Consider the following 24,527-nt stretch of genomic DNA (forward strand, 5'->3'; position numbering starts at 1 on the left):
GTTAGTTAGCTTGCAGTGAAGTTTCCTTTGAAATATGAGAAAAATAAACAGGGAGAGCTCATAACAATTGTTGCTGGTACTGCAGAGTCTTGTGAGTGAGAGAATAAACTTCATCGTTTGCTGTAGCAGGCTGAAGAAGACCTGCGAAGAACTGAAGGAGTGATTTTAATTCATATGTGTCTTGAAGCGTATGTGTACACCAAAGCCATCTGAAACACAACTGAGCCTGCCAGACTGGAGAGAAAAGTCTAAAATGTTGAATCTTGCTCAGTCTTGTGCACTACTCAAACTCCAATTCTTTCCTGTGGGTCTGTGTTTCCTGTATGTTTCTATAGTAACTACAGGAAGTAGTCATCACTGTACAGCAAATCTTGCCCTTCACAGGTTGAGAAAATGGGCTCTGAGGAGTGGACTATTTCCTGCTCAGAATGGTAGTGGTTCTACTGTAGAAGGCAGTAAAACACATTGTAGACTGAATAAACCTCCACTGTTGCTGCTGTGTTTCCTTCTGCCAGATCAGAGTAGTCAGGACAAAGTTGTTGGAGGATCAACAAATCATAGTTCTTCCGAAACCTTCCATCCACTTTAAAAGCACTGCTCCATCTAAAGAAAATGGTACAGCCACACATCAAGCAGGAACCAGTTACTCCACACATACGTAGAGCAAAGTTGTCCAGGACCTGCCCTCTCAATGCAAGAGGCAATTTGATGTAAGAGGAAAAATGCAGTCATTAGAGAAAGAACGTGAAGAAGAGTGCTACAAAACATTCCCAGCTGCATGTATGTAAAGCCAGATGTAAATCTGTATGTAAATCTGACAGATGATAAGCGGAGATATAGACCCATCTACTTCTAGTCCACTTCCAGGAAATATTAGGTAGATGAAGTAATTGCACACTGTGCCCCTTCTTCACAGTCAGTCTAAGGATGATTTCCCAAAAGTACCATCCCAGGTCCGTTTAGAAGCAGCTGAGCTTTGTCCTGGGTGAGCTAATGCTTTTTTTCTCAATTGTAATTTCAAGTATCTGGCAGGAGTGTGTTGGCCCTGTGCCTTCTGGGTAACAGCCTCCCTGGGAAGGAGGGATGTGGCTACACTCACCAAAGTTGTTTTGTAGACTGCTGAGTGGCTACAGGGTCTTGCATTACTGGTGTGTTTGTTTCTGTTCCCTTTCCTGCAGAATAGCCCAGGTACTGTTTTTAATAGTTCTGTGTGTTTTGTAAAAGACATTTTATATATTGAATACATTTTCATTTTCCAGCTGGAAAATTAAAACGTAGAAATATATCATCAGATGGTTCATTCAGTCTTGAAGCAATTTTGAAATGTTAACCGGAAAAATCTATCTGCCTTGGAGCATTTTTTACATCAAACATTCCATGAAAATATTTTCCTCAAAGTCTTTAAGTATTTCCAAATATTAAACAACAAGAGAGATGACTTTTCCAAGTATTGGTGATGGTCTAATGCAGATAGTGTCAAGTTCACATTTTTTTAAAACAAAAAAGTAATGTGAGCATGACAGTGGGGGGAGACTAGCAGGCATCACTCATCACTGGCACAGGCTGACACTCTACTGATGCCAATTCACATTCTGATAGAGGTGTTGTAGACACCCAATAAACAGAGAGTTTGTTGGTGAGCATTTTGACCTGCAGAGACAAGAACCAGAGGCAGAGATAACTGGCACAATGAGTAGTTTGGGAGATATATATACAGAGAGATATATCCTTCCCTCCTCATACCATTTCATCATCAGCCACATCTTGGTTTAGCTTTTGCAATGGTTTCTAGTAGCCATAGAAAAACCTTCATTACCCTTTTTAGAGCTGGGGAAGAGTGAGTGGTGGTAATTGGAAGAGAGAGAATAATTTTTTCCCTTCAAGACAGAACGATTTCCCAAAGAGGGAAGACTTTGCATTTCTATAGTATAGTGTGTATAGCACCTGTATGGGTATGTTTAGGATGTGCTGTTGGCTCTGTATCTACCAGATACTAAAACTCATCTTGGATCAGCATTAAGGTTAGCTTAGTACCTCCTAGAAAGTTACTCCAGCTGGAGAAGCAAAGTCAAGTACTTCTTAATCCCTGCCTGTGGGCTTAAAAGGTCTCTGCTGCTTTTAGCAGGGGAATCAGAGATCTGAAGCACTCATCCTTATCATATCCACCTCTGTGTTTATGATCACTTTAAAGCTGTCTTCTAGAAGAAAATTAAAAGACATTCTGGTAGACTTCTACTTGGAGATGAACCCAGATGAGTAGAGCTGGATTGAGAATATGCTAATTCTTAAGCACTACTTCCCTAAAATGATGCCTGTCTTTCCTTAGAGCTTCCAATCTGGTTGCAAGACAAGGTCAGTCTCCCAACAGCTCCAATTCTGTCTGAAGAGGCACCTCTGTACAGTAGTAATTCCTTTTATAAGCCTGGGTTGTGCAACACCTCATGTTTAGAGATCTTCATGCTAGGCTCCAGTATTTCCTGTGAATCAGCGTCTTTGGGACAGCACTATTGAGCTGGATAGCTGGGCAGGTAAGGTAGTAAAGCAGTATCTCACTCAACTCAGATAACACTGAAGAATAAAAACACAATCATTGACACAATCATTTTGTCCATACTCAGCCAGATATTTTGCAGGACACACTATCATTTTATTGGCCATTTTTGCACCTTTCCTGAAGCCAGGATGCTCAGTACAAGGCACATTTGAATTTTTCTGCCTTTGAGAAAGCAGACTTCCAGAAGACTGTGAAAACTAGCTGGTAGCAATGTGTGTGATATGAGTATTACTGATCATTTGTAGAAGTCAATGTGTGCAAGCCATAAGTGTGAGTCTTCTCACAAATCTCTGACTGTAAAAGAGGCTTTGAATGTTGAAGTACTGAAGGGTCCCTGAGGTTCAGGAGTTGTCCTGCTACATGGATATTGCAGTTGGTGTCTAGTGTCTAGTCTTTCCTGAATGTCACATGCTGCCAATTGCCAGAGCAGCTCAGAGAAGCAGCCTGCAATTTCTTCAGCCTCCTCATCTTGTGCCTAGGCGCTGCAAGATGCCTCTGTGTATGTTTAGGTTTATTGACTTGTGGAGGATAAATCCTTAAGAATGCCAATGTGCCCAGAGTTGTAGATACCCCATCCCGAGCAGTGTTCAAGGCCACGTTGGATGGGGCTTTGAGCAACCTGGCTTGGTGAAAGGTGTCCCTGCCCATGGCAGAGGGGTTGGAACTAGATGATCTTTAAGGTCACTTCCAACCATAACCATGATACAATTCCCTAGAAACTTCTCTTAATGCAAACTTTGATGTAAAAAGTAAAGAACAAAGGTGTCTTTCAGGAATGCAGGAAATAATGAGCCTGTGCTTTATTTAGTCACAGCTAAGGAAAAATTAAACTAAAAATTATGATTTGATTTCAGCATATTGCCTAGTTCCCTTGACCAATCAAACTGGGGCCAAAGGCTTTTCTACCTTTATTCCCATTTCACAGCACGATTTCTGCTAAATGTACTTTTTTATTGAGTTGATTGATTCATTTTCATATCTGCTACACTTCTTTATCTTTCTGTGCTACCAGTCATGAATATAGCTTTTGAATCCCCCTCTCTGTTGATGGACTTCAGCTGAGCTGAACAATCTAGACATCATTTTACAGGTCATTTTTCAGTGGAAATGCTAGTTACTGCAGTGTTACTCCCTTCAATGTTCACAGGTAATTCCTGTTACTACCAACACATTTGGGTAAAACACAAAATCATATTTTCTTTTTTTTTTTAATCTGAATTATATATCAGCCAGCTCAGTTACATGATCTAGTCAAAACAGGAGGAGAATTAGCAGCGGAGGACATAAATGACCTATGAAATGGCCATTGACCTTCACTTTAATGACCAGGCAAATAGCAGTTTGTGCCATCTTTGGAGCATCTGATGTTTGGAACAACCCATCAATAAGGAGTGCAAGAGTAAGGATTGTGAGAAAAGTTTTTCTTCCATGTGCAAACAGAGGTATTACAGTGCGATGTTACATCCATATGGGTCAGTGATGAAAACTGCAAGTGGGTACCTTAGCTCTAGACATCCTGGATTTCCAAAGCTGTGAGGAGTCAGCAGAACTGTGGCTGCTTCACTGTCTTCAGTAATTTGTTAACCTAGTCAGTTACTTGTGCCTTGATCCTGAGTAATGCAGCCACCCGAAATATGCCAAAATTCCAATAATTATTATTATATCACAGTTCAATTCAGAGCATCAATATATGAGATGCTTTCATTGCTGGATAGATGTTTAACCACTTGTGTTCAGTACATTTAAAAAAATCTGCATAAAAACTGTTGCCAGATTTTGCAGACCTTTTCCTCTCTCATCACCTCTCACTCCATCACCCAGGGACTGGTGAACTGCACAGGACTGGGAATTGTAAGTGGAAATCATGTATCTCAAAAAACTGAGGGCTGTAAAGGCATCACCAAAAACTGCTGTAGAACATAATTGCCCTGGGGTTGCCTTATCAGCACCAATACACAGCTTTCTATATATAAATATATATATATATATATATATATGTCCTTTTTACCATGGGGCACCCTACAGGGGAAACATGCCTGAGCAGACTCGACCGGGGAGAAGAGATGAGGGTGAGCCTGTGCATCAGCAATTATAATTACCCAGAAAAGGATCAAGAAATGTTACTGGTACTGCTTCAACCCAGGGGTAAAATGGCAACTACAGCGAAACTGCTTTATAGTCATTTCTCATGTCTATGTATGGAAGGAAGATTCTAGTCCTTCCTTCAGTCCTCACAGGCAAATCTCAGTTACTTGGAATTTGTTCAGGAGAAGGATAAATTACCCTGAAGGAATTAGGAAGTATTATAGATTCAACATATGGGACCATATGTCATTGTATTGTTTCCAAATGTTTCTTTTTGAGCTTTTCCCTCCACTGTGAACAGCTTATTTTACCACACATTGTTTAGAGAAGAAGGGGGTTTCATATTCCCATTTTTTTTCATTAAGCCACTATTAAATCTATATCGGTTTCATAATACTGTTTGTCAACATTATTTCATCCTTTGTTTCAGACATGCACATCATAAGTGTGGTCTGAGGCAAGTGCTTTGAATGTGTCGTTCAGGCACTGCCAAAGTCAGTGGCAGAAATAGAGAATACAAGTAGAGATGGTCCTAAACCATCCCTAAACCAAAATATTCCACGTGGTTATAAGGCTGTTCGCAATCAAACCATGCCTTTTGCTTGACCCTTAATACAGGGAAAACAGCACTTAGGTTTGATTATGAGTCTAATTAAACCAAAATTGAGGATGAGTGGATTCTGCCCTCTCTTTGCTATGCAGATCAATATTCTCATGTATTGTAAGTTGAGCTGGTCTTTGTTTCCTTCTTTTCCTGTGATTTTCTACTCCAGCCCTGGAGAAGAACTCGGGTGTCCAGTGACATCTGTTTTAAATCATGTTTTGGAAAAAAATGTAAATACATAAGACTTGAGGTCAGGCCCAGACAAAGCATTGGGCTAGCTCCCAGAACCTCTCTGCATCTGGGATTGTTTGATGTCAGGAAGGCCAATCAGAGCCTTCAGTGATGGTAGCAGGAGACCCTTCAGATCAGGCTTTCCATGGATTTGTTAACAGACATTGTAAGTATTAAAACTTTTTGCTGAGCTCCTTATCTATATGAATCTGTAGCTGGCTGAGTGCTGACCTCCTCTGAAAAGGAGGAGCACAGGGTCCTTCAGAGGAGCACAGGATCTTCAGCCTGTCCAAATGAGTGGAGATGGGTCTCCTGTGACCTTACCCCTGTGTTGGGGTACATGGCTTCAGCCTCAGCCACTCTCACACTTGTCATGTTTTTTATAATTAGTTTTTGGTTGTGTCTAATTCTGATAGTGTCAAGCTGCTGGTCTGCACAGGTCTGCATAGTTCCTGGATCTTTAATTTGTCCAAATTGATAGATTTGATGGATTCAGAGTTTTGCTCAGCAGTGGTACCTTCACATTGGACTACTTGAAGGCAGCATTGCAGAAGCAAGTGGTGAAAACCACATTCATAAAAGATTTGAAGTGCCTAAAAGAGTCTACTGAAATGTGCAGAGCTGGCATCAGCACACCTTAGATTCCTGGCTACGTTACAGAGTTGTCTTAGGCACAGCATAGCTAACTCCTTAGACTCTGTTAGTTCGATAGAGGTGCTTTTTGTTTGCCTATTCTAGGGCCTTTTGGCACTGTTCTGGGCATTATTGTTTCCCTAAGATCAATAACTGTGAAAATCAAGCTCTGTGGGAAAAGACACAGAGATGGAAAGACCTCTTAACTAGAAGGCAACTTTACAATGTGGAGTTAGCATATTTTACATTTTTATCGAGCATGTATTTACCAATTAGTCAGCAGCCTGAACCAGTGGATTTAATGAACTTTGTGTGATGTATGCCTAGCTTTTATTAATTGTGCCAATAGGGATAAACATTGGATACAAATAGATGCAGATGTCTCACTTCTTTCTCCTTTAAATAATACTATTTCTTGTTATTAAACTACTTTATTTTTATCTGCTCTACATATTAGAAAGTGTTAAATTCTTATCTTCCATACAACTGTCCTTCCAAAGGTAAGGCTCAAAACTTTCACCGACCCATATTCTCACTGGTCTGGGCTATGCCCAAGGCAAATACAGAAGTTCAGAGAAGAAAGCATTTTCTTCTTCTCCCCTTTCTCCCATCAGTGGAATGTACATTAAATAGTAAGTAGGCCACAGAAACAGAGAGCATGTGAATGACTTGAGATCCTGATAATTTGAGCAGTTAGAGAAAAAGGGGGCCAGCACCTGGCTTTCAATCTCTGTTTCAATGAATATTTAACTACTTTATGTAAAGTGGAACACTTTCAACAAATGAGGCTGAGAGAAACCTACCTAAGAATATTTTCTTACCCAGCAGTTAGGCTGCTCTCCTGAGAAGTGTGATGTTTGGGTTCAAGTCCCTGTGCCAAATCACTTGAAGGAGGTGCTTGAAGCTACATCTTTCACAACCTAAGAACATGGCCTAATCACTGAGTTTTTGGATATCAGGGGTGGCAGCATTACCTCCTCTGTTTTGGGAAAGGAGTCCCCTTGTGACAAAATCAAAATGTTTTGTTTTTTGAGATGCCAGAATGAATTCTTTCAACATCTCTGAAGTTTTTTCATGTTATTTCAGCTGAAACTGTTAGTTAATATGACCTGAATTCACAAAAAAAAAGTTTCTGTTGCCCTAAAATTGCAATATTAGTGAAGAAGTAAGTTGATAAAAAAGAGGCCTGACTAACTTCTAACTCAGGTGCAGTTACAGTTGTCTAGTCGTGGCACTTCTTGAAGAGGGCCCATCAGTGGCTGTGCTTCATGGTTTCCACTGGGATGCTTCTCTTCCACACAGGTGGAAATTCCTACCCTTTAGAAGGAGGGCTGTGATCTTGAGTACCTAGAACTGAAAGCAGATTAAATTATCCTGCTGTAGCATGCTAACAGCCAAGCAGTAGGAACACTTTTCAGAAATCTTGAAGCATTTTCACCCATTAAACACCGTTTGGAGCTTATACAACTAAATGCAAGGCTATTTTTAAAGATAAAACCCCTTATGCACATTGGTAAGTCTAGTGAGATCGCTTTATTGACTTTGTATGCTACTTTAATAGTTCCTCATCTTCAAATGCCAGTAATCTAGAACAGAATTTTTGATACCATCAAAGAGAAAAAACAGAACCCAAAACATAGGCACTTCTTGTGATGTCATTGAATTTTTTTTCTCCCACTGAGTAGGAACAATAAGCATGTTTTTCTGATGGACAGTGAGTTAAATAGCCATAGTTCTGCTTTTACTAGATGTTAGAAACATGTCTGGGTGCCATTGTAGTTGCACTTGACAGCAGCAGAGCACTTTTTATTCACAGGTTTGCCATGAATTCTTTAAAAGGATAAGAAAAACATGGTTGCAGGCAGAGTTATTGGTTTTGTCCTTTTGGTTCTACATGAAGGATGAGCTTTGCCTTCTCTTCAGTGGTGTGATACATGACAGGACATGAAACATTTACTTCTGACTATTTGCATAATCCACAGATAAAACTAGAAAAGATAACCAGATGTGCTCCCTCAGCTCCTTGGTCCCATTGGACCCTCTCCCACCAGGAGAGGGTTGAGCTCCAGTGAAATAAGTAATGATGGTGTTTAGAATGTCATCATTAGACATCTGTATTTAACACTTCAGCAGTGATAACTGGGAAATTCATCCCTCACAAGGCTGATGTTGCACATCCTGTGTACGTTCAAACTGTTATCCTAGTCCTGGTTATCTGTAACCATGAGGGAAAAAGAAGGAAGGACAAGTGTAATTAAGACATAAGCCCTTTGCTGGCACTGTCAGATGGTACAGGCACCTTCTCATCACAGGCCACACAGCAGCTGTGTAGCCAGCCTGCCCACATTCTGCCCTGTAATGCTTCATTTTGAAACCAAAATTTTGAGCCCTCTTTCTCTGAAAAATGAACCACGTGAAGCTAAGACTTCATATGGCAAAACAGCTACCTAATGTGTTTTGTATCTCTGCACTAACTTTCGAAATTAAGTCCTAATAGCAGAGACATGCAGATTGCAAAAAAGTTTGATAAATGTAGTTAACCTCTCCTGTGTATTTTACGAATAAAAATAAGGATTTATGGTTCTGTGTAAATAATGTTGTGAACAAAATTATGCCAAATTAATGATGAAAGAACGGTAATTTGTTTTGGACAAATATGTGTTATTGATTGGCACTAATAAAAAGGGATAAATCATAGAATGTGGAAGGGACTCACAAGGATCATCTAGTTCAACCCTTAGCCCTGCACAGGACCATCCCCAAGAAACAAACCATATACCTGAGACCATTATCCAAACGCTTCTTGAACTCTGTCAGGCTTGGTGCTGTGACCACTTCCCTGGGGAGGCTGTTCCAGTGCCCAAGCACCAGGGTGAAAATCCTTTTCCTGATACCCAACCTAAACCTCCCCTGACACAGCTTCAGGCAATTCCCTCAGGTCCTGTCACTGGTCCCACAGAGAAGAGATCAGTGTCTGCCCCTCCTCTTCCTCCCACAAGGAAGTTATAAGTGCAGTGATTCTCTCCTCAGTTTCCTCTTCTCCATGCTGAACAAACCAAGTGACCTCAGCCACTTCTTATACAGCTTCCCCTCAAGACCCTTCACCATCTTCATGGCCCTCCTTCGGATGCTTTCTAAGAACTTAATATCTTTCCTGTGTTGTGGTGCCCAAAACTGCATGCAATATTCAAGGTGAGACCACTCCAGTGCAGAGCAGAGCAGGAGAATCCCTTCCCTCAACTGGCTGGCGATGCTGGGCCTGATGCCCCCCCAGGACACAGTTGGCCCTCCTGGCTGCCAGGGCACTGCTGACTCATATTCAATTTACCATCAACCTGGACCTCCAGGTTCCTTTCCATGGCACTGCTTTCCAGCATCTCATTCCCCAGTCTGTCCGTACGTCCAGAGTTGCCCCATTGCAGGTGCAGAATCCGGCACTTTCCCTTGATGAACTTCATATGGTTGATGATTGCCCAGCCCTCTCATTTGTCCAGGTCTCTTTGCAGGGCCTTTGAGGGAGTCAACAGCTCCTTCCAGTTTTGTGTCATCTGCAGACTTGCTTAGTATTCCTTCCAGTCCTTTCTCCAAGTCACTTATGAAGATGTTGAAGAGCACAGGGCCCAAGATGGAACCCTGTGGCACCCCAGTAGTGACAGCTTTCCAGTCTGATGTTACCCCATTCACTATTACCCTCTGTGCTCGACCCGTGAGCCAGTTGCTCACCCATCACATGATGTGTTTATCCACCTGTGTGCTGGACAGTTTGTCCAGCAGGATACTGTGAGAGACAGTATTGAAAGCCTTACTGAAATCCAAAGTGATGACATCAGCTGGCTTCCTTGGATCAGCTAGGTGGGTTACCTCATCATGAAAGGAAATCAAGTTCAACAAACCATGCTGGCTGTGATCAATGACTGCGTTGTCCTCCAGGTGCTTTTCAATATTTGACAGAATAATCTTCTCCATAACTTTACCAGGCACTGAGGTGAGACTGACAGGCCTGTGGTTTCCAGGGATCTCCTTCTTGCCCTTCTTGAAAATCGAGATGACATTCACCAGCTTCCGATCAGCTGGGACCCATCCAGATTCCCAAGCCTCTCAAAAATCATCGAGAGAGGTTTCTCAATGACATCAGCAGCTCTTTGAGGATTCAGAACTCCATAGATTTGTAGGGATTCAGCTGGAGCAGCAGATCCTGCACAGTTTCAGAGTCGACTGAAGTTGATCATTCTCTGAATCATGGTCCTCCAGCTAAGGGCACTGAGACCCCCTTGGTACATCATCCATGTTGAAGACAGAGGCAAAGAAAACATTAAACACCTCTGCCTTGTCTCTGTCCCTGTTTGGGAGGTGACCATCCTCATACTGTAACAGACTAATGATATTTCTACACTGCCTATTGCCATTAATATATTTGAAAAAACTCTTGTTATTGTCCCCCACATTTCTGGCAGCTGCCACTCCAGCTGAGCTTTGGCTGCATGAATTTTCTCCTTACAGTGGCAAGCAGCATCTCTGTATCCTTCCCATGTCACTTGACCTTGCTTCCACTGGGCATACACCTTCCTTTTTATGCCTTATTTCCAAGAGAAGATCCCTGCTCAGCCAAGCCAGCCTTCTGCCTGACCTGCTTGATTTTCAGCATTTGGGAATTGCTGCTCCTGTGCTCTTAGGAGGTGATGTTTGAAAAGTGACCAGTACTGATGGACCCCCGAGGAGTTAACATTCTATTATACGTGCTATTTTACATTTTCATTTTACTCATATTTCTCTGAACTGTATTAATATCGTTGTAATCTTCTGATACTTTCCAATTTTTCCCTTGTATCATATGCTTAGTGTTGGGGCTGGCTTCAGAGGAACTAATTCTAGTAGTGAAGGTGTGCACCCATGTTTGTGTTTTCATAAACATGAGCCTTTCTACTGGGAGCAGGATATTGTCATTATATGGCATTACTTCAAGAGGAGATTTTGATGAATCTGTTCACAGCGATACAACTGAATTTTAGGTTTTGTCTCCATGGGAAAGTTAGTACAGAATAAGCTGTAATATAAATTTATGATATAGCAACTCAACACATGCCAGTGCTTTGCAAAGCTGCTCAAGCTAGATGTGAATCAGACCCCGGAGGCAGTATAGCTGGATGAGTGCAGTGCCGTGCCTAAGCTAATTAGTGCTACTGAGAAGTAGGATATGTTATGGAAGAGAGTTATGTTAATATGGCCATACTTCTTGGCTATCTGAAAGAAGCAAATCGGAAGTGGCATTCTGTGGCAGTAGGTACACATGCGCTAGTTTGGTCATGTTGTAACTCTTTCTGGTCCTTTGTAGGTCATTCACCCAAGGAATTTGTGCACAGTAGTTAATAAAGTGTTAATTCACAAACTTTGCATACTCTGCAATACCCACAGACCAAAGTACAGAATCAGGACACAAGCCAATTTTGACATTGTTATATCAAAAGCTATTCTATAGGGATACACTATTCAATTACCAGCCAGGAATCTAGTACAGACTTGTAAGAAAGAGGTTGAAAAAAAATCGAATATCTGTAGTAGTTAGGAGGAGGAAAATGCATCCAAATCAACTCCACAAAAAAAATTTCTGAAATCACTTGTTCTGTATTTTCTGGATTGACAAGAAATTCCCTGTGCCTGCACTAAAACACCATGAAGGGGCCTGATTTTCCAGAAGGGGTGATCTTCTGGAAATAATGGTTTAAAAATCAGCCCTTCCAGTGCCTCAGTTTGAACCCTGAAATCACTGCTCATTTTGGTAAAGAAGGGTTCATCAAGTTCTGAGGAATAAAATGCCATCAAAGTCACTTGAATTAGTCATGTATTTATGAGAGAAATAAGGAATCTAACTAATTCTGTAGCATTTACCATTTTAAATAAGTGACAATCAAGTACAAAGAGTGTGTTCAGAGGGGAATATAATACAGTGAGCTGATATACTAATGCAAGCTGTGCCCTGTCAAAAAAGGTGAGTTTAGAACAAAACAATATATTGTCACATAAGCAAGTCACTATAATACCAGAAAGTCAACTTACTTTATTTGTATATGTGTGCATGTGTGTATATCTTCCTCTGCCCTGATGAGCTAAAGTCTTCACCAAATTTTTCTTTAAAATTTTCTTTAAAAGCATTTAGGAAGTACTGGATGAAAATTCTGCATACTCTATATGCTTTGCGCTCGCCAAATTCTTACTGCAGGTGGTGTTGCTAGGTATCATGAAATACATAGCTTAAAATTGCTTTATTAGTATTGAGATCTTAGGGTTGGAATTCTTTGCAGACGTCCCTCAGTTTTCTTTTTTTTTTTCTCACTTTCTGAGTACAGTTTGGTACTACTGTAAGCTCCCATCTACTATTTCAGGGTGAAAGTTAACGAACTGCACCTTTGGAAATTATGACCCCTTATTTTTATACAAGTCTAGAATTCTACTTCTAGATTCATAGTGTAAGCTGCCAATAAATGGTTGTGATTTGGATTTGGAAGCAGAAAAAAAAACCAACATAGATGCTCCTTCACATCTTTAAAACCTGAAGGTTTTTTCTAGCCCTGTTTATTTTTTGAAATCTGTCATTGAATGAATAGTTTGATTATGCTTCTTCATATTTCTCTTTTGAAATATTGCCTCCGAATTTACTGGCCTGAGTCTGATCTGTAGATCACTTGTGAACCATCATAAATTGAGGGTCTAATATTAGGGGTCCCAGTAGCACCTAACAACCCCTTAAAGAAATGGATTGCTGGAGAACACGAATCAGCAGAATTAGTTTCCTTTATCTAGCCAAGATACCTCCTTTCCTTCCAACATTTGCAAATGTTAGACCAAATCACTGTAGCAACACTGGGAAGCAGATATCTAACTATTGGCATTTTTGTATGCTTCAGTCAAGCTTTCTTTATTACTTCCTTTAAAACCTACTGCTGCCAACTACCTTGAATTCAGAAAAAGACCTTCTTTCTTAATGAAGAAATCTTCTGAGAGTTTTATCTTGGGCTTCTACCATTTATTCTTTGAAATATATGCTGAATCTGCTACACTCAAATTTGAAATACTAGTTGTATCAATATGGACCCATGGTTTCAAGCCTTTAGATATGCAAATTGTGTTTCTGTAACGAACAAAACCTTAGAGACCATGCTGTTGTGGTTCCACAGAGCCTTTATTGCGCCTCATCATTATGCTAAATTAATACAAATTTCCTGTGTGTCCAGAATTCAAAGTCAATCAAGTGGCTTAATCTCTGAGGGTGTGGGATAAAAATACTATTATTACAGTTTGGAAGAAGGTGAGGGATTACCTTTAAATGCATCCAGGCTATATGCTACAACAGCAACTCTGAAACACAGACCATTATGAACCACATCTTAACTGAGCGTGAACTTACAGATTGCCTCCTGCCCTACTTTTGATTACACAGACTAACTCCCCGTAACTGTACGATGCATTTTTGGCAATTTCAGTAGTTGGCTCTGTAGAGAAGCAGCATTAGAAAGGTATTTGTGATTTGTTACTCTTCTTTAATGCACTGAATGTTTTGGCTACTTTTAAAAGTTAATCTCGGTGTTTACTTTTTATGTTTGTTTCATCTTTTTCCCCTTATGCTTTGCTTTTATTAGCTAGAATCCACAAGATGAACCAGTGCCAATTGTCCAGTGAGTTTTCTGAGGCATATTAGCACGTGATATGCAGCTCTTGAGATCCACAATCTGCAGTTTAAAAGCTTGTGCATTAGTAGCTCCAAATGTGTTTTGGAGACTATCTCTAAAATTGATGATGCTGTCATGTTATTTTGGATTTGTATTTTAAAGTTACCAAAGCTATTTATTCAATCATATTGACTAAATCATCATCCTAATTCTTCTTTGAAGGCATAACTGTCATCTTATTGTGGAGAAGTATCACGAGTGGCTCCACTGTTGATGCAATGTTTGTGAGAATTTTTTGATATCTTTTGTTTCTGAGAAATTTTGAAAATTTCTCATACCTCCAACATGATATGTGGTTTTACTTTGGAAGACAGAGAAGGACAAAATTTCACTTGAGATACTTTTTAATCCTATTTGCTTTAACTTCACTAAATAAATAAACTGCATTAACAGGCTGAGTCCCAAACATGGCATAGTGCTGATAAGACAAGCTTGTATAATGGCAAGCCTTTTGGTGCACAATGCCTGTGTAGGTGTCCCAGTGTTTCCACTTTAGGACACCTCAGACAAATACTCATGGAGAAGGGAAAATGGGGCATGTCCAGAAAACTGAAGAATGTTTGGCTTTCCTTTGTGTTCATCTTTGCGTGGAATTTCAATTTCTGCCTTCCATAAGCTCAGCCTGATCTGATGCACTGCTAACAGAAAGGCAAGTGTAATACAATCTACCTGCAATAAACACTTAAAGTTGACCTTGAAATGATCTTTACAGTGAAGACTCTGACATGTACCTTATGAGAAGTTACCTCAACCTCAGGTTCAGGTGCTTCTTGGGCATTTGTTCTGCTTGAATTTATTTTAATTGATCTCTTTTCTGGTCGTTTGAATGTTAGCAACCTTAAAAAAAAAAAAAAAAAAAAAACCACACCATAAGAAAGAACATTTCCAGTCCCATCCAAATCTGTTTATCCTAATTTTCTCTCTCTCACAGTAACCAAGAGGAAAAGCCTAGGGTATAGTACAGAAGTAGGGCAAGCAGAGATACTTGCCCAGAACACTCTCCAGCCTAACATAGTTTGTGGCTCAGGGATATCTCAATCTGGAAGTGATCTCTTTGTATTTGATTGCTCTTGATAGGTTTTTCTCCTGTGAAATTCTTCATTCACTTGTATTGATCATACAGCATTGCTCAAACAGCGAGAGATACATCACTTACCTCACATAATAATGTGAGATAGATATTTCTTGTCACCTGGTGGCTATTGGATTAGGGAGGCCCTCTAGAAACAGAAAATATGCTGTGATATGTAGTAATTCCAGCATACTTGGAATGCCCTGGTTTTCATCAGTAACTGTCTCCTGAAAAGACCCCAAGCCGGTTGTATCGTGGGCTGCACAGAGGGCAGCGTGACTAGCAAGTCGAGGGGGGTGATTCTGCCCCTCTGCTCTGCTCTCATGAGACCCCCACCTGGTGTACTGTATCCAGCTTAGGGTTTCCCAGCACAGGAAGGACATGGACCTGTTGGAGAGAGTTCAGAGGAGGGCCACCAAGTTGATTACAGGGATGGAGCACCTCTCCTATGAGGAAAGGCTAAGAGAATTCAATTTGTTCAGCCGGGCAAAGAGAAGGCTTCATTGTGACCTAATTGCAGCTTTCCAGTACCTAAAAAGGGGGCTTAAAAGAAAGATGGAAAGAAACTTTTTACAAGGGCACATAGTGTCAGGACAAGGGTGAATGACTTCAAACTGAAAGAGAGTGGATTTAGATTAGATATTAGGAAGAAATTCTTTGAGTGGTGAAACACTGGAACACGTTCCTCAGAGAAGTTGTGGCTGCGCCATCCCTGGAAGTGTTCAAGGCCAGGTTGGATGGGGCTCTGAGGAACCTGGTCTAGTGGAAGGTGTGCCTCTCTGCATTAGGGGATTTGGAACTGTATGATCTTCAAGGTTCCTTCCAATCCAAGCCACTCTATGATTCTATGAATTAACAAAAAAGCAGCTTCCACAACCACCTTGGGTCAAGTTTAAGGAGGGAACAAAAAATAATGATCTTTTAAGTTTCCTGCATTGTCCAGAAGTAGTTTCTGTTATTCAGATGGCTTGGATGAATTTTTTTTCCCTGATGTTAAGGTTGTAGCTACGTAAAACTCTTGGACTTTGAGTAGTTAGTTGACTAGTTGCCACACCTCTGGAGCCCACTGTAATATGTTATTATGTGCAGGGCATATGAGGGCTTGTGTATATTCAACATATAGGAAGACACATCTTCAGGACTGTACCTGTAGAAGCGTGCTGTTTGCTGACAGGTTTGAATCTTACCAGTGTTAGTCACTGACAGCTTCGTTCTTTGGTATGCTTTGTTTAATCTCTGCCTTTTCCCTCTGCAGTCAAATCACTGAAAGAACTGACAAATACTGAAGGATCCAAATTGTGTTGGAAGGGAAAAAAACAGCAAAAGCCAAGATTCTAACTATTTATGGATCTTGTTTCCCAGCAAAGTGTATCTAAAAGCCATTGTCTCAGGGTTCAGAGACAGCTAAATGATTGATTTCACATAAAATATTTGTTGTTCTAATGACAGTATCATCTGGGTCATTGGCAACAAACAGATGCAAAAACAGCCTTTACGTACCATCTTGAAAAACTTATTCTTTGCTTAGTAATCTAAAGCATATGGCTTTGCATATAACTGCAGTATCCAAAATGAAGCTGTACATAATGAATCACTGGGTGGAAGAAAATGCTTTGCTTCTGTTACAAGTTCTTTCAGTGTGTGTATTTGAATGGTTCTGTTTAGGGTTATAAACAAAAGACTGTGCTCACAGTTTTAGCAGATTCTGGGATGCACATGACATCAAAGAGGCTACACTAATTTCCCCAGCAGTCTATGGCTCTTGGCACTATGAGCACACTCCATCTGAATAAACAGAATTCTAGTTCACCACAGTTGTGTGGGGGATCCAAGGTGATCATGAAGGTTTTCTGTTACATTAAATCTTCCTATAGGACTTTTTACCCCTCCAGATTCTGTGTTTTTGGTGAATCTGGTAACTACATATGGAGCTACAGACTTAGACTGCAAAGCACTTGACACTGAAGATAATTAAACCTATGATACTATTCTTACCTACCAAATCCAGGTAAGAACTTTAAGTACACTGGAGTTGCAGGATTTGCTAAGGATTAATAATTCTTTCTAAGCATTAATATATGTATTTTAAAAGTAGTGAGCATCCTTTACATTAGCAACACTTACATGAAGCTTCAGTAAGACATTTTGTGAGAGTTAGCAATGGCTGAGGCCTTGTAACTCCTCAAAGCGTATCTGATTTATTGTTCTTTCCATGCTTGCTTGTCACTAGCAGCATGAAGAGTGCCAGCCCCTATAAATAGTCCTGGACACTCTTATGTAGAGGAAGGGACGAAGGGAATTTGGTGGCAAGAATGGTTCCCATCATACTAGATCTCATTATATTAACATAATGGATGGCCTTATTGAACATTGGCAGAGGTCTGAAGCTACTGGTAGGTAAGCATGAAATATTCTGGACAGAATTACAACTGTTAATAGTGTTAAATATGTTAATAGTGTTAAATATGTCAATATACCTTCAGGCTCCTGATATTACTAGATTAATTTAATCCCTTGATGCCAGAATTTAGGTTCTACTGTTTCACCGTTAATGGTTGCTTATTCCCTTTTCCTCTTTTCCTTAGTTTCTCAGGACTTTACTTAATAGTTTATTTTTTGTCTTTTTTTCTGTCAATTTCTGTTTCCAGTAATTTTCTCTTTTCCCTCTTACTAACCTCAGAAGGGAAAAGAAGATAATGGAGACATACCTCATTACTCAAGTCACCAAGTAGTCTTGCTGTTTATTCTCTCCTACCCTGTGTTGTCTCTTGGTGTGCTTTTGCCTGTGCTGAGATTAAAATCTTAGAGAGGCAGTGTGTTTATTTTCTATCAACCTCCAACATTTTTGCAGAACTACCATAATATAATTATGTAGCATAGACAGGATAACTTTATTATTTCCAAATGAAGCTACAGATTATTCTACAGTAGGTATTCCATGAAGCCTGTTAGACTTGTTATCCTGTCCTTGTTTCTGATGCATTTACAGTTGGTAGCATTTAACAGGCAGGGTACAAATATGCTGTGATGTGGGCCTGGTGTCTCCTAAAGTGTGCTCATGCTAAAGCCACACTGACTGCAGTCTGGTACAGGGATCTGCAAGATAGTTCTGTGCTAACTGGATTGGGTATGGCAGGCAGGCGCAGCAGGAGCTCAGTAGGGACTAAATGCCTGAGTATTCACGCTGCTTCTCAGGCACGTTTTTTGTTTTACTCCCATTTTGCATTTTAGTCCTGTTTTGCACTTTGGGTGTGATACAAATTTGTGCAAATGGTGGAGAATCATAGAAATGGAAAAGGAAGAAAAATACTTTTGGTGTGAACACTCATAGCCACACTGTATGCCCTTTGTAAATACCTCCTTTGTAAAATAAAGTCGAAGTAATTAAAATCACGAAGTCTAGTTAATTTACAGCAATTTTTACTGCATAAGTGATGTTCAGTTGCTCCCATTTAATACTGATATGAGTGGGACCAGAATCATTAGCCCTTTGAGTCCTCTGCTTAAACACACTTGTATGGCACACAAGAAAATGTAGCTGTTCCTTGAAATCAACATGCTGCATATAATTATCCACTGGTATCCAGTCCAGGAGGATGTATATTATTGTTGTCTATGAGGTCATTTCTGCATTTGCCTAAGACTTCAAGAGGAAAAGTGAAGTTAACTTGCTGCCTTGAAAAATGATTCAAAACTGGAAACTTGAAAACATCAAAATACATATAAATTATCAAAGGAGAACAAAGACAAGTTTTTCCACAAAAATCTTCTCCCCAGGCTATAACAATGCTTTACATGGGCATGATCAATATATCCAGGCTTGAGAACCAAAGTCTTTTGGAATAAATTAGACTGGCAGGAAAAGAAACAAACAAAGAACAAATTAACATGATTTTAAACATTGCTTAAATTTTCATGAATGTAGACCTTGAGATGTTATGATGAGGTCCCATGAGTCTGTGCTAATATTTGCTTATAATTAAGGGTTGCACTTTCATGTTTCATCTGATATTATAGATTGGAAATCAGCTACATGCTTACTGTTTTTCTTGGTCATACTGATTTATCTACTTTATTTACTCATCTGTTAATATTATATATGGTCCCCTAAATGGCCCCATTACCTTTCCTTTAACAGACTGCCCCATCTCGTAGTCTAAATCTCCTTGTTTGAGTAATTAGAAAAGGACTACCCTTCCTGTCATACTAGGTTTGTGTTCACCTACAAGAGAAAAAGGGACAAGACTAACCCCTTCCAAACCTACTTTGTGTAAATGGCTTCAGAAGGAAAATGGGAGTACTCAGCTCTGCCCTTTATTATGTGTTGTGGTGGATGAAGTCCCTTCAGCGAGGGAATTGGCAACACAGCCTCTTTGGGGCACTGACACATTGGCAAAGAACCCTTCTGTGCATTCCTTGCAAAAAAGTAAGATGTCATCCAGATTTTAGAGCCCCAGGTGTGCTGCACCAACCTTAAACAATCTGACTCGCATCAGTGGATTTTACAAGTTCCAAATGCAGTTGTAGCTGTCTCATCACAATTTTCTCTGCAGAATTCTCCACATAGGAAAAATTAGCAGTGTTTGGCAAGGTTATCAGTGTCAAGGGGTTTTTGAAGCAATGGTTTAATCATGAACAGCTTATGAGGACCCTAGTTTCATTTCAGTGAGCAAAATCTGATGATTCTTGGTTCCTCTGACAAAGTGTGCCCAATGCCTGGTCCCCAAGTTTTCAATACCAAGATAAGCAGGACAGTCAGGACATCTAAGATGAGATCTTCACTGCATATCAAGTGAAGTCATCTGCCCCATGGGAAGTCATTAGAAAAATACATTTTTGCAGCTACTGTTTTGAGTATTGGTCAGGGCCAAAATCCTAGATGCAAAAGTCCTTGTGTCAGTGCTAAAGAGCACTTTGAAGTCTGTTAAATCTTACTGTTTGGCAGTTTGTACATTTCTGAAAGAGTCCTTTGCAGCTTATGGAAAGGATGGATTTTTAAACAGAAAAATCTTCTAAATAAGATAAGGCATAAGAAATGTGCTAATCATCTCCAAGCCAAGAGATGTCATTAAAAGTGTCAGTATGATGGATGTGATGGCTAATTGAAGAAAAATATTTCCATTTCAGCCATAAGAAAGCAAAGAAGAAAAATAACATGGAAATTCAGAAACTATATCCCAGAATTCAAAAGGTCAATACAAAGTCTGCATTAAACTTGTGATAAAAATCACACTAGAAAAAGTTAATTCCTATTAAGCTAGAAGTAATTAGTGTCGCATCTTTGATAGTTTTTAACTTTAGCTTAAGTCAAAACATGTCTTTTCTAAAAGCTTCTAATCTCAACCTGAGACTCCATCATACTGCTAAATACTTTTTTGCCTAATTGATTGCTTTTAGTATTTTCTTCCATTTCTGACGATTAGATAGCTTACACTTTTGTTTATGAAGATGAAAAACCCTCCACCTTCTATGCAGGGGTTTAAACTTGCTTCAAATCACCTCTTAACCTTGTTTTGAAAAAAAATGAAATGGAACAGTCTTCTTATATTTCTCACTGTATAGCAGATTTTCCCGATTTCAGATTTTTCTTGCACTTTACTGCACCCACTTCAAAATAATTCTACACACAATGATGAAACTGTTTTCTCGTTTCTATTGAGTAGTCCTCTCTTCTTTGCACCCAGTCTATTTCATATTCAGCTGAATATCCGTAATTCCCAAATCTCTCCTGGAGACACTGCTTTCCAAGTATGCAATTCCCAGTTCATAAAAATGTATCTCAAATGTTTGACTTTGCATTTAGTTGAAAATACACATCTTTTTATTCTCTCTGAGCACTGTAAGGTCCTGATCTGTTGGCTTGGGCTCTTATGTATCAGAGATATAAAAAAGATAACCAAGTGTGGTAATAGAGGAGTAAACAGAAACACCATCAGTTTGTTTGCTTATAAATACTTTCTGCTCCAACAGATTAACGCATTAGCCATTAGCAATATCAGTTTTGTGGTAGCTTTAGGGAACCATCCACATGAACCTGCTCATCCATGTGTATCAGCCTCTCTGGCTTTGAGAGAGGAAAAGAAGAGGATGTCTAGAACCTCAGTACCCTACACTTAGATTAACTGACACAGTGCACTTGGCAGAAGGCATTTTGCCTACTCTGTGTTATTTCTGCATTGCCATAAGGGGTTTATCAGTTAAGAAATTGTAACCTAAGGAGTTTCTGCGCTTAGAGTTACAAGGAAAGGTTTTCTTTTAGACAAAAGGGGGGCAGATCTCTGTCTTAAAAAGTGGTGCTAAAGGATGACCTGAAGAAAGTACACGTGCTCACTCTCTCATCTGGTCACTAAATTTGTAGCAAACTAAGGAGCCTGGACATGCCAGAGGCACTTGGCACAATTTTCATGCAGTGTAGACAATACCTTGTTAATTATACTGGTGCTGCTGCTGTTGCTATTAAAATGACAAGTGACTTTTTTCTCGTTGGTGGCTTTAAGTTTGTCATCAAAGCAAAATATTTTAGAACAGCATTTAAAATGCCTATTCAATTGCTGAGTGTGGAGCACATGTTAATACCATTTTGTCCAGATATGGTAGTTTATGATAAATGTTACCAGATTTTGTACTGTTGTACTATATGCTACTAAGACAAATGGGCCCACTGAAAGGGTATTTCCTTTGGAGAACACAAGCTGCAGACCACCCATAGCATACACAGAAATAATTAAGTATCCAGATTAAAAGGTAGAGCAAAATGCCAGTGTCTCAGAATCCTAATGAATAAAAGACATTTTAAAAAAAACAACCTATACATATGGGTGTTTTGAAAAAAGAATGTGAAGGCTACAAGAGCACCTAGGGGAAAAGAAAAAAGAACACCCCATCATATTATTCTACTCTTAGAAAATTTCTAAATATTTATGTGCTGTGGTTTTGCTTCTGGAAAGCTGCAGAGAGGTGTGTGAAATTATGCAAAACTGTGAGGACCTGAGTTCGTACCAGTCTCTTGCTAGAATAGAAAAGTTATTCATGGAGAGGTATTCAAGAACTATATTGCTATAAGAAGGACCTCAAATGGCCTTGTGACTGAAAACATTGTTTGCAAAAATTGTGGACTGTGCTGCCCTGAGACAGAAAGCTCTAAGATCAATTTGAGTAACTTTCGAGCAGAGAGAGACTAAAATGTAGTTATGGCAGGTCATTGGCAAAACTTGCAGAGACTTCAGAGGGAACAAAATTGCATCTTATCTAAATCATAGTGAAAAAACTTTCCAAAGACATTATTTGGGCACCCAATTTCCCCAGAAGTAGTTTCTGGTACAGCTTCTGCCTTGTCTGGTTTTTCACAATACGGGTAAATAGCAAAGTTTCAGGCTCAGCCATCACAATCTTTTTAGGAAAAACATAAAGGTTTACTGAACTTGAAAGTATAAAGTATTGAAGCATTGGATAATAAATTAGCAAGCAGTGTGAGTGTATTATTTTATAGTTATTTTGTATTACTGGATAAATATAACCTTTCTCTACAGAATTGTTTTGAATTTTAGACCCAGCTCTGCAATCAGTGTCCTGGTGATCATTTAACCCACTCATCCCTCCCAGGTGTTGTGATAGAATGGAACAAGTGCTCCTCTCCCACACAGACATTGCAGTCACATGCTGAGAGGAAACCAGTGTCTTTCAAATTTTAGAGGGAGAAAGACAGTGAAAGAGAGAAAAATCTCCCAGGACAGTCAGTCTTTTGGCTCAAAAGGCCAAAGTTCAGCCATCATTCCTCATTCAGATTGCAGATACCAACTGCAAACCTGGGTGCATAATAAACCTCCTTTGTAATGTTACCTGCTCCTTGAGGCCAGATCTTACAATGGGTTTGTGAGATTGGAGTCCCACATCTGCACAGGCCATATTAACTTCAGCTTTGAAGTGCTTAAAGGAACCAATGTGCTACTTGATCTTTGTGCTGGTCTTTTGTATTGGAACAAGTTCCCTGTGCAGTGTGGAATGCATATGTGATAAGATGTATATTTTTCCGTCAGTGCCACCAAAACCTGTTTTTATTCATCCTGTCACTAAAATAATTTTTAACAGGGAAATATCAGAAAAGTCAAAGGCATCGGAAGAATTATTTAAATGACCTTTTCTTACCTCCTACAGTATCTTTTAGTAACTTAGTTATCCTGAAAATAGTTTTCCTGGTAATCTACTAGGGGCTGTGCCACAGAAAATGCCTGGTAAAATAGAGTACAGCACACCATAATGTCCTTTTTCCTTAATACCCCCCCCCCAAAAAAAAAAAAAAAAAAAAAAAAAAAAAGAAAAGAAAGGCTGTTAGTTCTTTTCGGAAACCCTTCTGAAATGTTTCCTTCATCTTTAAACTCTGCTTTCCAGATGACTTTAAGCAACTGTTACTTTACAGCACATCACAAATTATATTAAGAAAGCGTAATTCCAAACCAATTCTGTTAGTCTGATTAAATAGAGAGCCATGTCAAGAAGGAAGCCTTTTTGTATAATAAAAATGATGATAATGGACGAAGTCTCATCAGTCCAAAGGCTTTATTACTGTCTACTGTAGAAAAACAATTTTGTTGCTCCTGAATGATATATCCCTAGCTAGGCACAATATACCTCATTTCCTGCTTAGATAACAGAAGATACTAAGATAAAGTGTGAAAGGAATAAGGAACCATGGGATATAGATATATGAAAGAATAAAAAATGTTAAAAAGTAAAAATGAAGTTCTGCTTAAAAACTTGTGTTTGAACTAAGTTTCAAAAGAGAAAACAAAGATTCCTGAGTTTCTGTTTACTTTGGATAGAACTTGCTAATAAATCCAGGACCAAACAGGACAGAAGAAAAGACTGTTTATAGACTAAAATGCGCTAAGACGTTCACAGCACCTGGCACAGCTTAAAACTAAATTGTGTTATCTTACTGTAGGTTCAGAAAACTGTCTTGAACAGAAGCTGAGAACACCTCGTCGACGATGTCAGCAGCCCAAAATGCTGAATAGCCCTGAGGACAACATGTACTATAACCAGTTAAATGTGAGTTCAAAGTGGCAATAAAGCTGTTTTACTGGCTTTGTTTCCAGTTAATAATTCTGTTATTAATACCTGTTTCAGCCCCTCCAGCCCCACCCCCACGTTCTTCTGCTCTCGTCTTGAACATGTGCTTATGCTCTTTATCTGTTGCTTTCATGTCAGGATGTCTGCCTTCACGGTGAATAATTGATGTGGTTTATCAAAGACGAGCAAGATGCATGCTTCATCAGGCTCACTTGAGCCCTTTGATCAAAAAAATTATGCTGTGACTTCTGATATTATCAGCATCTGCTTGCATTCAACACAAAATCACTTTGAATTAAAAATTAACGACTTGCTGCTTTGCTTTGACTGTGTGTTCTTGGCCCTCTCCACAGGGAACTCTAGAATATCAAGGGAGCAAGAGGAAGCCAAGAAAACTTGGGTAAATATCTATCTTCTTAGTTCTAAGCAACTGTAAACAGAAGAAGTCCTTTGTGATATTACAGAATATGCAAAACTTTCTAGAGAGGTTTCTAAAAATAAACAATTAACATATTTCTGTGCATTGACATTGGACATTTTCTGCAGAAGCAAATG

General features: G+C 39.5%; 1 protein-coding gene across 9 annotated transcripts in view; it reads left to right on the forward strand.

Annotated features, from left to right (window-relative positions):
- The window catches only part of MYO3B (myosin IIIB), a 197,306-nt gene that overhangs the window by 167,601 nt on the left and 5,178 nt on the right, over positions 1-24,527 (forward strand). For all 9 annotated transcript variants that reach the window (XM_018072678.1, XM_018072676.1, XM_018072681.1 and 6 more), the window contains 2 exons: positions 23,845-23,951; positions 24,326-24,372. In XM_018072678.1, the coding sequence (XP_017928167.1) occupies positions 23,845-23,951; positions 24,326-24,372 (154 nt within the window). The remainder of the gene's footprint in view (positions 1-23,844; positions 23,952-24,325; positions 24,373-24,527) is intronic.

This window comes from Manacus vitellinus, unplaced genomic scaffold, assembly GCF_001715985.3.
Source record: "Manacus vitellinus isolate BGI_N305 unplaced genomic scaffold, ASM171598v3 scaffold_22_pilon, whole genome shotgun sequence".
NCBI lineage: Eukaryota > Metazoa > Chordata > Aves > Passeriformes > Pipridae > Manacus > Manacus vitellinus.